The sequence below is a fragment of the Vitis riparia genome, chromosome 19 (assembly GCF_004353265.1).
Source record: "Vitis riparia cultivar Riparia Gloire de Montpellier isolate 1030 chromosome 19, EGFV_Vit.rip_1.0, whole genome shotgun sequence".
NCBI lineage: Eukaryota > Viridiplantae > Streptophyta > Magnoliopsida > Vitales > Vitaceae > Vitis > Vitis riparia.
In genome coordinates this window covers 8,610,025-8,625,752 of record NC_048449.1, presented here as the reverse complement: position 1 = coordinate 8,625,752, position 15,728 = coordinate 8,610,025, and the positions used below count along the sequence as shown (strand labels likewise).

The window sequence follows — 15,728 nt, the reverse complement described above, 5'->3', positions numbered from 1 at the left end:
TCCATTCTGCTACTCCCCAAATTCTTCATGGAGCTTCACTTTCCTTCCTTCCATATCCTCTCCGCCTTCATCTTGTTTCTGGTCGTGGTACTGAGAACACAGAAGAGATCCAAAACCGGTAGTTTGACGCCAAATCTACCACCTGGGCCATGGAAGCTTCCACTTATAGGAAACATTCACCAGCTTGTTGGCTCCCTACCTCACCACGCCCTGAGGGACTTGGCTAAGAAATATGGTCCCCTGATGCATTTACAACTTGGTGAAGTTTCCACCATTGTCGTTTCTTCATCGGAAATTGCCAAAGAGGTTATGAAATCTCATGACATCATCTTTGCACAGAGGCCCCACATTCTGGCCACAAGGATCATGTCCTATAATTCTACCAACATTGCCTTTGCGCCATATGGTGACTATTGGAGACATTTGCGAAAAATTTGCATGTCCGAGCTTTTGAGTGCAAATCGTGTTCAATCTTTCCAGTCAATCCGGAACGAAGAGGAATCAAATCTTGTTAGATCAATCTCCTTGAACACAGGGTCGCCAATCAATCTTACTGAGAAAACTTTTGCATCAATCTGTGCCATCACTACAAGGGCGGCCTTTGGTAAGAAGTGCAAATACCAGGAAACATTCATCTCGGTTCTCCTGGAAACTATTAAGTTGGCAGGAGGCTTCAACGTGGGTGACATATTCCCTTCCTTCAAGTCTCTCCATTTGATAAGTGGGATGAGGCCTAAGCTCGAGAAGCTGCATCAGGAGGCTGACAAGATACTTGAAAACATCATTCATGAACATAAAGCAAGAGGAGGGACAACAAAGATCGACAAGGATGAACCAGATGAAGATCTGGTAGATGTTCTTTTAAAGTTTCATGAGGATCATGGTGACCATGCATTTTCCTTAACTAATGACAACATCAAAGCAGTTCTCTTGGTTAGTATTTCCACTTGTCATTTCTACATGATTCTATAAAACTCCATAAATGAATTCCACCACTGTAAATGACTGAACTCCTAGGATTGATTAGGTGAGGCATCTTAATATTCAAGCCCATCAAAAACTATTCTTTAATTGTTTTGACTTGAGTTTGTTTACTCTATTTTCAGGACATTTTTGGTGCTGGAAGTGAGCCATCATCAACAACTATAGATTTCGCCATGTCAGAAATGATGAGAAACCCCAGAATAATGAGAAAGGCACAAGAAGAGGTGCGGCGGATTTTTGACAGGAAGGAAGAAATCGATGAAATGGGTATTCAAGAATTGAAATTCTTGAAGTTAGTTATCAAAGAGACTTTAAGATTACATCCTCCACTTCCTTTGTTACTTCCAAGAGAATGCAGAGAGAAATGTGAGATTGATGGACATGAGATACCTGTCAAATCTAAAATCATTGTCAATGCATGGGCAATCGGACGAGATCCCAAACATTGGACTGAACCTGAAAGCTTCAACCCAGAGAGATTCCTTGACAGTTCAATCGATTACAAGGGCACTAACTTCGAGTACATCCCATTCGGTGCTGGAAGGAGGATATGCCCGGGAATCTCGTTTGGCCTTGCCAGTGTTGAGCTTCTACTTGCAAAGTTGCTGTACCATTTCGATTGGACACTTCCCAACGGAATGAAGCAACAAGATCTAGACATGACTGAAGTTTTTGGCTTGGCTGTTCGAAGAAAAGAAGATCTGTACTTGATTCCCACTGCTTACTATCCTTTATCTCATGAATAAGCCCAAAGGCAAGTAAGAGCTGTTCCTTTTTTTTTTTTTTTGAGGCTGAAAGTAATCGATGTTCAATAATAGTTGTGAGTGCCATACACACAATCACTACATAAATGAAGAAAATATCTGTAGGCTTCCATACCAAATCATAGAAAATAACGGTTCAAATAATTCATAATTAACAATTATAAATGCAACCACGACCAAAAATATAATCTAACAACGTACGTAGCAGGTGCATAATGCCAAAGAAGGCCCTTAATTAAACCATGCTACTTACTAAATGTAACAAGCACACCTCAAACTCGCCTTTCGCATGCACAAAAAATTCCTCCACAGAAAACAAAATCTACTGAACAAGAGTTCCTGGAAATAATGTCTAAATATAACATACCCAAAAGGTTCCGTTACTGCCAAACAGCCCCTTGGTGCCTGAATCCCCCATCTTTTTCTCCCCATGACATCTCTCTTAGCGTTCTGCCTGACAAGAACCTCTCTCATCCATATCAAGTATGTGATTTTCTCATAGCCATGTGAACTTTGTCAAGAGCTAAATTTTTAAAGCTTTTGCAGCCATTTTACGCATGATATATAATGATTTCGCATGGGAGGAGGAGCTCTGAGAAAATGAGAGTTTCTGGTATGATGTTTACATGGTTTTGTGATGATCGAATCACACATGAGAAGATAGCAATCTTGCATGGCTCCTTTAAAGTGCAACTTTTAAGTGTTGTTAGTGCCATTTTTACCTGGTAAAAGTCAAATTCACATGCTCGTGCAAACCTGACCGGAATGTAGTTATTTTGAAGGCTGTTTGTAGCCCATTTTTCATGCCACTTATCAATTTCACATGCTCGTGTGGAATGAACCAGCAAAGTGGATCTTGATGCTTTTTTGAAGGATATGCCTATGCGAAAATTGAAACTTTGAGCAAAAATGATGAATTTTTGGCACCAATCCTTTGTAATTTGAACTATTAACATTTTCATTTGATGAAGGTTCTAAATGATCTCTAGGAGGATACCAAGTGTCCATTTATATAGATTTGCTATTTAGTAGGAGTTAGAACAACTCATTTTGGATATTTTGATTCATTTTTGGCCATTTTTGTAATTGTGGGAGTTTTGTAATTCTTTTAAGGGTATAATTTTCTTTTATTTGCTCACTAGCCAAACATTTGTGAGATAAAATCTCTAAACATGAGTGATTAATTTTCATTTTTCTCGGAGTAAGAAGAATTTAGAGTCAAGATATATGGTAAAATGGGTTATTGAAGCTAAGATTGAAAGGTCATTATGTATGAATTGATTGCCTGTTGATTTTGAAATAATTTGGTCTTTTAACTTCCTTGAATAAGGAATATAATGTAATCCTAATCGATTCATCAATACTTAACGTTAGATTCGGTAAGATTGTGTAGTCCATCATAGAATTTATTGTAGGGTGATTGAAGATGAATTGAACTTAATTATTGATTAATAAATGTAATTAAGATTCCTAGTTTGAGAATTAATTTGATCTAGATTTAGATCTAAATCAAATATCATTTGAGTGAGATTTTAAAGTCTTCAACCTAAATTAATGAATATTAGATCTTGATGACCTATTCACCATAGAGTTTGATCGCTACTGAACTCCAAATCAATTAATGAACAGTAGTGAATTTCAAATCCAAGAGTTTTTTCATTTAATAGATTTTTTATTTTAACTTAGTCCAATTTTATCTCTTCAATTAGAATCTTTTTTTTTTTTTTTTTCCAAAATCTCATATATGATTTTTCACCATCTCACCATTTGATCATAACCATATCAATTCACACAATAATTTCTCTTGACTACCAAATATATTTACCATCCTAATGGACGATACCTGGTACTATGGTAGCTTTTTGTTTAAACATGAGTGATTAATCATAACCATATCAATGCACATTGATGAAGGACTTGATTTTCCATGGTGAGCAGAGATTTTGTGATTCCAAGATGATCATTGGAATTCTTGAACCAAGGAGATATTGCGGGAGATGGCAACACAGGTTTTCCAGCCTGGTTATAGGCAGTTAAATATGAAGCACAGTTAAAATCTGATCCCAGATGCTGGCCAATAGCAGGATGGCAAAGCTGGTGGCAATCCAGCATCGACTTCTTCCACAGACACAAATATCTTTCACGGAGAAGGTCCTCCCCACATGCTTGTGTTTCATTCGTGCATGGCCACCCTATTGTGTGCTACAATGACTTGGTCAGCGAGAATAAAGATTGCTTAATGTGCAGCAGAGGGTCTTGTTTTTCTTCGTAGTGCAGAATACAGGGGTACAGGTCGCGGCTTTGCGGTGTTCCATGCGAGGTTTGTTGAAAACTATAAGCTATACCCACGACTACAACCAGTGTAGCTCCTGAGGCTTTGCATGACAAGGGTGTTATGTTGGAATGTGATGATCTTGAGAATATATCAGTTTGTTCTCAATGCGGCGGCTGATATCAATATATCATGCCATAGAACCAGACATGGGAAATGCCTGCTGAACCTGTGACCGAGATGCTTGAATACAGAGGTAGCAGTTGGTTTTGCATTGGATATTGCTCGAGCCATGGAATGCTTACACTCCCAGGGGATCGTGCATCATGACCTGAGACCAAAAGCTTGATCCTCACTGTAGATCACAAAACTGTCAAACTTGCGGACTCCGGCTTAGCGGGAGAGGAGTCATTAACGGAGATGAAGACTGCTGAAACTGGAACCTATCGTTGATTTGCTCCAGGGCTTTATAGCACAGTAACATGGAAGCATGGGAGACTTAAAGAAGATGAAGCCCATCATTTACCACATCCTGACACAGATCAAGATGAACATGAGATTGATGACAACTTCAGGGGCCATGGGAACTTCGGTGGAGGACGCATCTATGCCAGGAATGAGTTTGGCAACCTGGGCGAATTCTATGGTTGAAGACGAGGCGTCGAGGCCTCCAATGGTGATACGAGTTGTGGAGGGGCATATTCTGATCAGCCTGTACACATGCTGATTTTTAAAAAAAATATGATGACTGCCCAGACATTTTCCCTAAGGCAGAGAGCCATGAATGTCTTTCTGTCAGAGATCTTTTAGACTGCTCAGCCATCCGTAACTTGGGCGAGGTCGCACTCTCAATGCTCTGAGATTTCAGAAACTTTAGCTTCACAATTAGTTCATCCTCAGAGATCTGACCTGCCGGGAACTCCAAACCGTCAAACTTGTCTGCCTGTTTTACCTCCTGATATTCGGTAGTGGTCACAATCATTTAAATGATGCTTCAGTTACCTTGTGATAATGGTACAGATGGCTTCGATCCGCATATTCCACCAGATGACAAGGAATCTTTGGGATCAGTTCATGCAATGGTAAATCATGCAGAGGAGCAGTTGGGTTGAATAATTCAACACCAAGTCAAGGAACTCCTAGCAGGCCCCATGTTGACTCTCCTTCCAAGCCACAGGAAAACAGTTCCCGTGAGAGGCAAAGTAGGGCCCAACACCACCAATATTCCTCCTCTCACTTCCTACCACCTCTCAACCCCCCGGGCCCGCTTATGGATGGCTAGCACGGCCACCTTTAAGTGTACCTTTCTTTAAACACGTAATTCATCCCTTAATTCCATGATTTCAAAAATTGATTTTCAAAAATCCGGTTTTCAAATAGTTTTAATTATCTACCTTTTTATTCTTCCTTAGTAACCTTAAAGTTAATAAAAGCTCTCTTTAATATTTTTGCTGCCATTTTTTCTCGGCAAGCATCTTTAATATTTTCCTTGTTATTTATTTTTTTACTATTTTTTTTATTTTCTTGATTTTTTTTAATAAATATGAATGGAATTCAATAATTCCAAAAATAACAAAATTCATCAAAATTCTTATGATCCTTCCATATGGTCAATAGAAAAATGGAATTTATGAAATTAATTCATACAAAATTAAATCGGGTATTGGTGAGGTCATCATGTGAGACATTCGTTATTCAATTATTGATTCTAACTACTATATTTATTCAATATCTATGTGTTCAATATTAATTGATTTTTGCCCTAATATATGATATACATGTGATTATCCTATACTTGTTATTGTATATATTAATCTTATTTCTATAAAGTGCTCAAATATAAATGCTATTCAAGTACGTCCCTTACACCCTTTATCTCTTTAATTTTGTAAATATGAAAAATTTGTTTGGGAATACTTTCATGTTTGATATTGTCTTGACTAGTGTATGATCTCTTTAATAGAATAAAATGCATGATATATGTTATATTTGTTAAACTAACTTTGATGTTTTTATAAAAGTGCTTTAAGACGTAACTTAGGTACAATCATATCCTTTCCCTATATGATTGATTTCTTTAGTATGATTGTTTTAATGTGAATAGCATGTCTTTTGATTTTAGACATAATCACCTTTGATATCTTGTGGTATTCATGATTTATTGATTAATTGTCATGTTTCCCTCATATTAGTCAGTAGACCTTTATAAGGTTTAGAGTGATATTTTTTTAAGGTACCTTCCCAATAGATAGCTTAGTCTTTAAACCTAGACCCAAGTTTTTTCAAAGATATGTTTTTTCAAAAGTTTAAAGACTTATTTTTGTTAGGATTTTAGTTTTTTATTTTATATTTCCTTTTACAAAAATATAAAAATAAGTGATGACTTTAATTTTTTTTTTCATTAAATATAGTTTTTTCACAAATAAAAAACGAGTCTCGTCAATGAGTGGAGACACACGTGAAAAATGTGGGTCCACAATATCTTATACTATGATATGTGTGTTGTGTAAAATTTTAATTATATATATATATATTTTAACTATTTTTCACTTGTTAGTGAAAATTTAAAAAATAAAACAAGATTTTACATCTTTTATTTCTAAAAATAGTTTTCATTTTTCTTAATCAAATGCATTTTCAAGAAAAGAAAAAATAGGAAATGAAAGTTGTATTTACAAAATAAAAATATAAATGAAAACTAGAAATAATTTTCACACCCTTAGTCGTTTCTTTTATAAATTTCAAACTTTTTTTTTAAAACTCATCATGTTAACCTTAAGAGAGGTGATTTTCTGGTCAAAAGAAACAATGTTTAAACCAAGTTTTTCCACATCATTGTATAATTCTTCACATGCATCTTGTAAATCATCATAGCTTCAAGTGGACTCTTTATTTTTACCACCTATATAAAAAGGTTAGACTAAAATACCGAATCCATACCTACTAAACTTCTAATCTCCATCATTTAAATATGAATGAAACAACCTAGGTTATCAGATAAGAATACAAACATTAATAATAGGACGTCCAAGGTATAAAAAATGAGACCCAATACCAAAAAATGAAATTAAGATACAAAAAAATAAAATTAAGGTACAAAACAATAACGACTACAAAATAATAGTACGTGAATGCATATTGTAGAACTTTTCAGTATGTGTATATCTTTTGGGTAGTATACTAGTTGGATATGTATAAAGAAAATGTATTATGAATACACTTTTTATAATCTAATAGAGGGGATGACGGAAAATAGAATACTATATTCTTTTAATTAAACTAACCGTGTATCTTTATAGATTTTTTTTTCTTTTTATTAAGTTTGTAGTAAATTTAGATATATGTTAGTATTTACAAAATTTTAGGGAATAGCATCCAAAAAATTGGATCGATTTCCAAGTAAAAACAAATACCTGAACAAAAGTAGAAAATATGCCTGAATTTGTCCAAATGGGCCAGTCTAATAACTTGGATCCTCTCATTGCTGGAAAAAGAATGAAAATGAAATTCATTACCCCTTGAATTGAATAGCCATCGTCAATATCTACCATTATTTTTGTGTGTATAACATCCATGGTTTAAAGTCGCGGTATCGGTCATTAACTCGGAGGGTTATGAGGCATATCGGTCTCGATGTCTCGGTTCGGTATTGGACGATACGAAAAATAAGATAATTATAAATTTCAAAAAATTATATAAAAAAAAAATAGATATAATTGAATAAGTTGAAAATTTTAATAAAACAATTTTTTTTCACATTTAGCTCAAAATTATTTGTGATAATATTAAAAATTGATGATTTAATTCTCACATTGCCATGTAAACACTTTAATTTATCATTAAACCTCATCCATACCTTTCATATCATTTTACTTTACCAAATCAGGACCAATTCTCCTAATATGTTACTATTAAATCATATCTCATAAATCCATATAAAAGGGATTTTTTAATTTACTAATTTGAGCTTCTCCCACCCTTGCACGCCACCATTGCTGTCAAGAGTCAAGACCCACAACACCACCTACAATTACAAATTTGCAACCGTGCAAGATCCAACACGGGAGAGGGAGCAATCTGACTGAGGGGGTTGTCTTGTCGACGTCGCCTGTGAAAAATTTAGTCCACTTGATGAGTCACCACCGCTAACACCAAAGCTCCATCCTCCGGTAATGCTCGATTTTGAGGAAAATAAGGTAACTAAATCCTAAATCATGCCCTCATCCTTTAGTGGTTTCTTCGCTTATTTCCAAACAGGTCACAGGTTGGGTTTTTTCTTATTTGTCTTCTTTGATCTTCTCATTGATGGTTTAAAATTTCAGAATAGGTGTTTGCTTTTGAAATGACAATCTCTGATTTATTTTTATTTTATTTTATTCTCTGTAACCTAGCCGAGTCAACAAAGTTAACTCAGAAACTTAGCCGAATCAGTCGAGTCTTACCGATTCCCAACCGAGTTCATGCATAATACTGTATCTAGTATCGATCTCGTCACGGCAGGTGTCGAAGCGGATATGACTCGGCCGAATTGTACCGCACTCAACTGATACTTTGAACCCTGATAACATCAGAGTCAATTAATCCAAGTTTGAAATAAGAGCTGATTATTTACCGACCAAAAGCAAACTCATTCAAATTTGACTGAAGAATGAAAACTAAAAAGATAATCACCAATACGTCAATCCATGAATTGAAAAACCATGTCCTCCTTTTTAACTTTTAGCACCAGATGACTCCGTTTCAACTTAGGCATTCCTAACAAGCCAGCTATCCAAGTTTGAAATAAGAGCAGATTATTTACCGACAAAAAGCAAACTCATTAAAATTTGGCTGAAGAATGAAAACTAAAAAGATAATCACCAGTACGTCAATCCATGAATTGAAAAACCATGTCCTCATTTTTAACTTTTAGCACAAGATGACTCCGTTTCAACTTAGGCATTCCTGACAAGCCAGCTATCCAAGTTTGAAATAAGAACCGATTATTTACCGACAATAAGCAAACTCATTCAAATTTGTCTGAAGAATGAAAACTAAAAAGATAATCACCAGTACGTCAATCCATGAATTGAAAAACCATGTCCTCCTTTTTAACTTTTAGCACCAGATGACTCCGTTTCAACTTAGGCATTCATGACAAGCCATCTATCCAAGTTTGAAATAAGAGTCGATTATTTACTGACAAAAAGCAAACTCATTCAAATTTGGCTGAAGAATGAAAACTAAAAAGATAATCACCAGTATGTCAATCCATGAATTGAAAAACCATGTCCACATTTTTAACTTTTAGCACCAAATGACTCCGTTTCAACTTAGGCATTCCTGACAAGCTAACTATCCAAGTTTGAAATAAGAGTCGATTATTTACCAACAAAAAGCAAACTCATTCAAATTTGGCTGAAGAATGAAAACTAAAAAGATAATCACCAGTACGTCAATCCATGAATTGAAAAACCATGTCCTCCTTTTTTACTTTTAGCACAAGATGACTCCGTTTCAACTTAGGCATTCCTGACAAGCCAACTATCTAAGTTTGAAATAAGAGTTGATTATTTACCGACAAAAAGCAAACTCATTCAAATTTGGCTGAAGAATGAAAACTAAAAAGATAATCACCAGTACGTCAATCCATGAATTGAAAAACCATGTCCTCCTTTCTAACTTTTAGCACTAGATGACTCCGTTTCAACTAAGGCATTCCTGACAAGCCAGCTATCCAAGTTTGAAATAAGAGTCGATTATTTATTGACAAAAAGCAAACTCATTCACATTTGGCTGAAGAATGAAAACTAAAAAGATAATCACCAGTACGTCAATCCATGAATTGAAAAACTATGTCCTCCTTTTTCACTTTTAGCACCAGATGACTCCGTTTCAACTTAGGCATTCCTGACAAGCCAGCTTGTCAGGTTGGCTAAAGGATGAAAGGAAGCAACACGAATGCATGGTACATGTATTCAGTCACAAAGAGTCGGCTCTCGTAAATTTCGGTCCAAGAATGAAAAGAAAGAAATTAAATCGTCAGCCAACCAAAGAAGTGAAAAAAAATCATCACCTTTCTTCACCTGGGGCATTGTGCTCAATGGTCGAATAGATGAATTTATTTTTGGAAAATTCTTCACCTTTTTCTCATCCATCAACTGACTTTCTTAGCCTTTAACATAAAAATTTAAGTCGTCATGACAACCATATATGTACTGCGTTGTGCTGAATGGTCTGATAGATGCATGTGTTTTTGGAAAATTCTTTACGTTTTTGGCTTTTTCTCATCCATCAACTGAAAAGAAAGCACCATGGAGTAGGTCATGCACGCAAATTTCGCATATGGGCGGACTTGCACCAGTTTAAAACTGGTATAAAAGTCAATTCTGCTAATAATCTAATCACAATATCTTCATTGCTACACTCCTTTACCCACTCAGAAAGAGCCAGCTTGCCAGGTTGGACAAGGAGCCATCCGAATTTAAAAAACCAAGCCATAGGCATCACCATTCTTCACCTGCAACATAAAAAACTAAGAGTCTGTTTAAAACAAGAAATCAGTTTCTAAAAATCCACAATACTTTCCGGTTAAAAACAAAGTGAAATAGAAAACAAGTTTTAGAAAACAAGTCAAATTTTAAAAACAATATAAAAACACACACACTCTATCATTTCTCTTCTGTATAGAATTATTATTTTTTAAATTTTTTCGCTATACAAAATAACTTCAAATTAAACAAGACTTAATGCATTGACTTTGTTAACAAGTTTATTAATTTTTAAAAATAATTTAAAACTTAAATAATATACTCATTAATAGCATGGATTTATTAATATAATAAAATAGTATATTTTCTACTAAAAATATAATTTATGATTTTATTATAATATTACCATTTATGTTTTACTAAAAACTATATATTTTTTAAATTTATTTGTAATTACAAAATTATTTTCATTTTCAATAAGACTTCAATTAAATTTAATTAATTAATATTATATAAATTAAATTTAAAATGTTTTTACAAAATCAAAATTTTTTCTTTAAAAAAAAAAAAACAATTTATCTGAACAAGTCTTTTTGTTTTTTATTTTTAAAATCCTTTTTTACTAATAACTGATCAAATATCCTTAGTTTTATAAAATATTAAAAAACTTTTTTTGATTCTTTAACTTTAAAAATGTTTCTAAAAAAAACAAAAGAAATCATGATCAAATAAAAATTTTAAAAAAAATAATAAAAGTACTTAATTGACTTGTATTAAAAATATATATTAAAATTATTTTTATCTTATAGAAATTTTTGTTTTACTACAATAAAAAAAAAAAAAGTTTCATAATTAAAAAAAAATATTTATCTTTAACTTGTATATAATTGTGGATTTAATTTTTATTTTTTAATAACACTTAACTTGAATTTGATTTCATATTATTATAAATTAATTTTATAAAATTTTTATGAAATAAAAGTAATACATTGTTTTTAAAAACAATACAAATTCTTTCATCCAAACAAACTTCTTGTTTTTTATTTTAAAAAACTATTTTTTTTAAAACATCTTGTCAAACACTCAGTTTTTAAAAAATTCTGGAAAACTATTTTTGGTTCTCTATTTTGAAAACAATTTTTAAAAACAAATTTTAAAAAACACAGCCAAAACAGCTCTAAAATTCTTTACCTTTTTTTCATTCATCATATGAAATGAAAGCATCCCTGGAGTTTTTCATCAATAACATTTTTCATAGGGAAGGACTTGTACCAGTTTAAAACTGGTATAAAAGGCAATTCTGCTAATAAACCAGTTACGTTATCTTAGTTTCTACACTCCTTTATCCCAATGGAGATCCATCTTCCCTCTTCCTATGCCTTCTTTGCCTTCCTTCTCTCCATGTTCATTGTTTTCAAAATAGGAAAGAGGTCCAAATCCAAAATCTCACCCGCAAAGCTGCCCCCAGGACCATGGAAACTACCTCTCATAGGAAACATGCACCAACTTGTTGGCTCACTACCCCATCACACCCTGAAACGCTTGACCAGCAAATATGGACCTTTCATGCACCTACAACTTGGTGAAGTTTCTGCCCTCGTAGTTTCTTCACCAGAAATTGCCAGAGAGGTTATGAAAACCCATGATACTATTTTTGCTCAAAGGCCTCCTCTTCTTTCTTCTACTATCATAAATTATAACGCTACAAGTATTTCTTTTTCTCCTTATGGTGACTACTGGAGACAACTTCGAAAAATTTGTACCATTGAACTTTTGAGTGCAAAGCGCGTCAAGTCATTCCAATCGATTCGAGAAGAGGAGGTTTCAAACTCATCCGGAGCATCTCTTTGAATGCAGGATCACCAATCAATCTTAGCGAAAAAATTTTCTCTTTGACATATGGCATAACATCAAGGTCAGCTTTTGGCAAAAAATTCAAAGGCCAGGATGCATTTGTATCAGCTATCTTGGAAGCTGTGGAGCTGTCAGCAGGTTTCTGTGTTGCAGATATGTACCCTTCGCTTAAATGGCTTCACTATATCAGTGGAATAAAGCCTAAACTTGAGAAAGTGCACCAGAAAATTGATAGGATACTTAACAATATTATTGATGACCACAGGAAGAGGAAGACAACAACAAAAGCGGGGCAACCTGAAACCCAGGAAGATCTAGTTGATGTTCTTTTAAACCTTCAGGAGCATGGGGACCTTGGAATTCCCTTAACTGACGGCAACGTCAAAGCAGTCCTATTGGTTAGTAGTGTGCTTTTAGCTATTGACTTTCTATATATTGCAACGATTTAACTTTTTCTTCAAGAATTATCATAGCTCCATCATTCTCATCGAATGTTGGTTAACTATCATTTTCTTTGGTTTCATATTTTCAGGCACAGAAGCTGTTTATAATAACAAATTACAATAAAATGCATTTTTGGTAAATTTTGGAAAGGAGTTTTTGAGACATGCCTTATGTTTCTCGAGCAAGGTGGTAATGAAACACCTTGAAGCTATGAAAACTCATTTTTTACCATGAAATTTGATTGATATTCAATCCATTTTCATTTTGAAATCAAATCTGCAACAGGTAGGTTCTTTTTGAATGTTTTATTTTGCATGGAATAAGGCCAATGAATTGCGCCTATGATTTTTACCTGTAATCATTTTCAGTCTCTCATATTGGATGACGAAAAGAATTATTGGCACCACTGGCCTAATCTAAAATTCAGTAATCCTTTTTCAGGACATTTTCAGTGGTGGTGGTGAGACGTCGTCAACGCCTGTGGTGTGGGCGATGGCGGAAATGCTGAAATCCCCAATAGTAATGGAAAAGGCTCAAGCTGAAGTTAGACGGGTCTTTGATGGAAAAAGGGACATCAATGAAACAGGCCTTCATGAATTAAAATACTTGAATTCAGTAGTAAAAGAAACCTTGAGGCTACACCCTTCTGTTCCTTTGTTGCTTCCAAGAGAATGCAGGGAAAGGTGCGTGATTAATGGATACGAGATACCTGAAAACACAAAAGTCATCATTAACGCATGGGCAATTGCTCAAGATCCTGATCATTGGTTTGAACCAATAAATTTTTTCCTGAGAGGTTCCTGGATAGTTCGATTGATTTCAAGGGTACTGATTTTAAATATATCCCATTTGGTGCTGGAAGGAGGATGTGCCCAGGCATTTTGTTTGCTATACCTAATGTTGAACTGCCACTTGCAAATTTGCTCTACCATTTTGACTGGAAACTTCCTGATGGAATGAAGCATGAGGATCTAGACATGACTGAGGAATTTGGGTTGACCATTAGAAGAAAAGAAGATCTGAACCTAATTCCCATTCCATATGATCCTTTTCTTGTTCAGTGATCTCACTACCAGGAAAAGGTATTACGACAATGTTTGTATGATGTTTACAATGCGATAGAAATCACCATAAGAGTAAGGAGAATAAGTGTGACAAACTTGTACCTCTAAGTAAATGAGAAGTTTGGTATAAATTTCTCTTTTTCTGTTCTGAATTTATCTCTTGTTACCCTTTAATTTGAAAATATGTATGTATATCTATATGTATGTATAGTGCGTAATATAGTGGCCTTCCTAAGTGAGCAATCCATACTGCCACTTAAAGATGCACTACTAGAGCGCTTCTCCAAGTATGCAATATGGCTTGCTGTCCTGGGGGTATGCTATTTCTCTTTAAACTCAACATAGTGCACGATTTAAGGCCCTTGCCTAGTGCACTATTGGTGATAGCTTACTCATCTACTCATTGTTCATGAATTGTTGGAAGTGCACAAATGATCCTTAATCTTGCAAAATTCTGACCAAATACATTAAAATGAATTTTCCTAAGGCATTAGCAACAAACTAAAGGAGTGGGTTTGTCATGAGTACTTCAAACGCACTAAAATTGGCTCTTTGAGAGCTATCTCAGTGAATAATTTGAGTTCTCATCACATTCCATAACCTCAAAAGGCATTCTCCTATACGCCAAAGTTCTAAAGGGACAAGTAAAAGTGGTTTTTTTTTTGTCTTCCAAGGCAATAGGGATTTGGAAGTAACCTGAATATTATCCAAGAAGTAGTAGTATGTGTGTCCTGCCACTTTTTTTAGGATTTAGTCTAGAAAGGGAAAGGGAAAGTGAACCTTTTCTAGTGGTGGCATTGAGTTTCCTGTAATCTAGCAAACCCTCCAACTAGATGGGACCATGGAAGGTAGTAATTCTTCCTGTTAATTTGTTTCCAACCACTGTGAGTCTTGTGCTCTTAGGGACAACCTGAGCAGGGCCCACTCATTCGCTACTAGAAATGGCATAGATGATTCCTACTTCCAGTAGACTTTCTACTTCCTTCCTTACCACTTCCTTCAGTGTTGGATTCAACCTCCTAAGTAGTTGCGACACAGGCTTGAGCCTTTCTTCCAAGTAAATTCTGTGTGTTCAAATTAAAGGGTTAATCCCTTTCAAGTCTGGACAAAATCCATCCTAAGGCTCCTCTATGGTCTTTCAGCAATGCCACTAACTTCCTTTCCTGCTCATCATTCAAAATAGATGATATCACAACTGGGTTAGTATTATCATCAGCCAAATACGTGTACTTCAAACCTTCAGGCAATGGTTTGAGCTTGAGTTTCGCCTCAAGAATTGATGTGACTAGGATTCCTTCTGGCTAGATCTTCAGTTCTTTATCACTGTTTTGTTTTGTTTGTTCCTGAAAAACACAGACATTAACAGTACTCTCATCAAATTTATCAATGATTTCAAGTTCATTCATCATTTGATTTTGTGCCAAAGTTTCAATTAAGCAACAGTCAGCATTGGGGAACTCCTCTAGTTCAGCTTGTTGCCTCATGAGCTTAAAGGTATTTAGCTCAAAAGTCATATTACCAAATGTGAGTTGCATATGACCATTTCTACAATTGATAACAACATTAGAAGTGGCTACAAATGGCCTCCCTAGGAAGATAAGAATGGGATTTTCTTCTTCCCTTTCCTATGTATCCAAAATAATGAAATCTACAAGACAAACAAATCTGTCCACTTGTATAAGCACATCTTCAACAATCCCTTTTGGGACTTTCACTGACCTATCCATTAGGTACAGTGTTACTGAAGTTGGTTTCAAGACTCCTAGGTCCAATTTCTGGTGAAGTGAAAAAGACAGTAAATTAACACTGACACTTAGGTCTAGAAGAGCTTTCCTTGTACAATTCTGACCCATTGACACTATAAATTGACACAATT

General features: G+C 34.8%; 1 protein-coding gene across 1 annotated transcript; it reads left to right on the top strand.

Moving 5' to 3' along the window:
* LOC117908144 lies at positions 1 to 13,893 on the top strand. Its single transcript, XM_034821808.1, is given in 8 exon segments — positions 1 to 933; positions 1,107 to 1,728; positions 4,484 to 4,666; positions 5,041 to 5,102; positions 11,820 to 12,324; positions 12,327 to 12,742; positions 13,230 to 13,560; positions 13,563 to 13,893. Coding segments are annotated over 8 exon segments (3,315 nt in total). The 5' UTR covers positions 1 to 27; the 3' UTR covers positions 13,853 to 13,893.
* Positions 13,894 to 15,728: the final 1,835 nt, after the last annotated feature.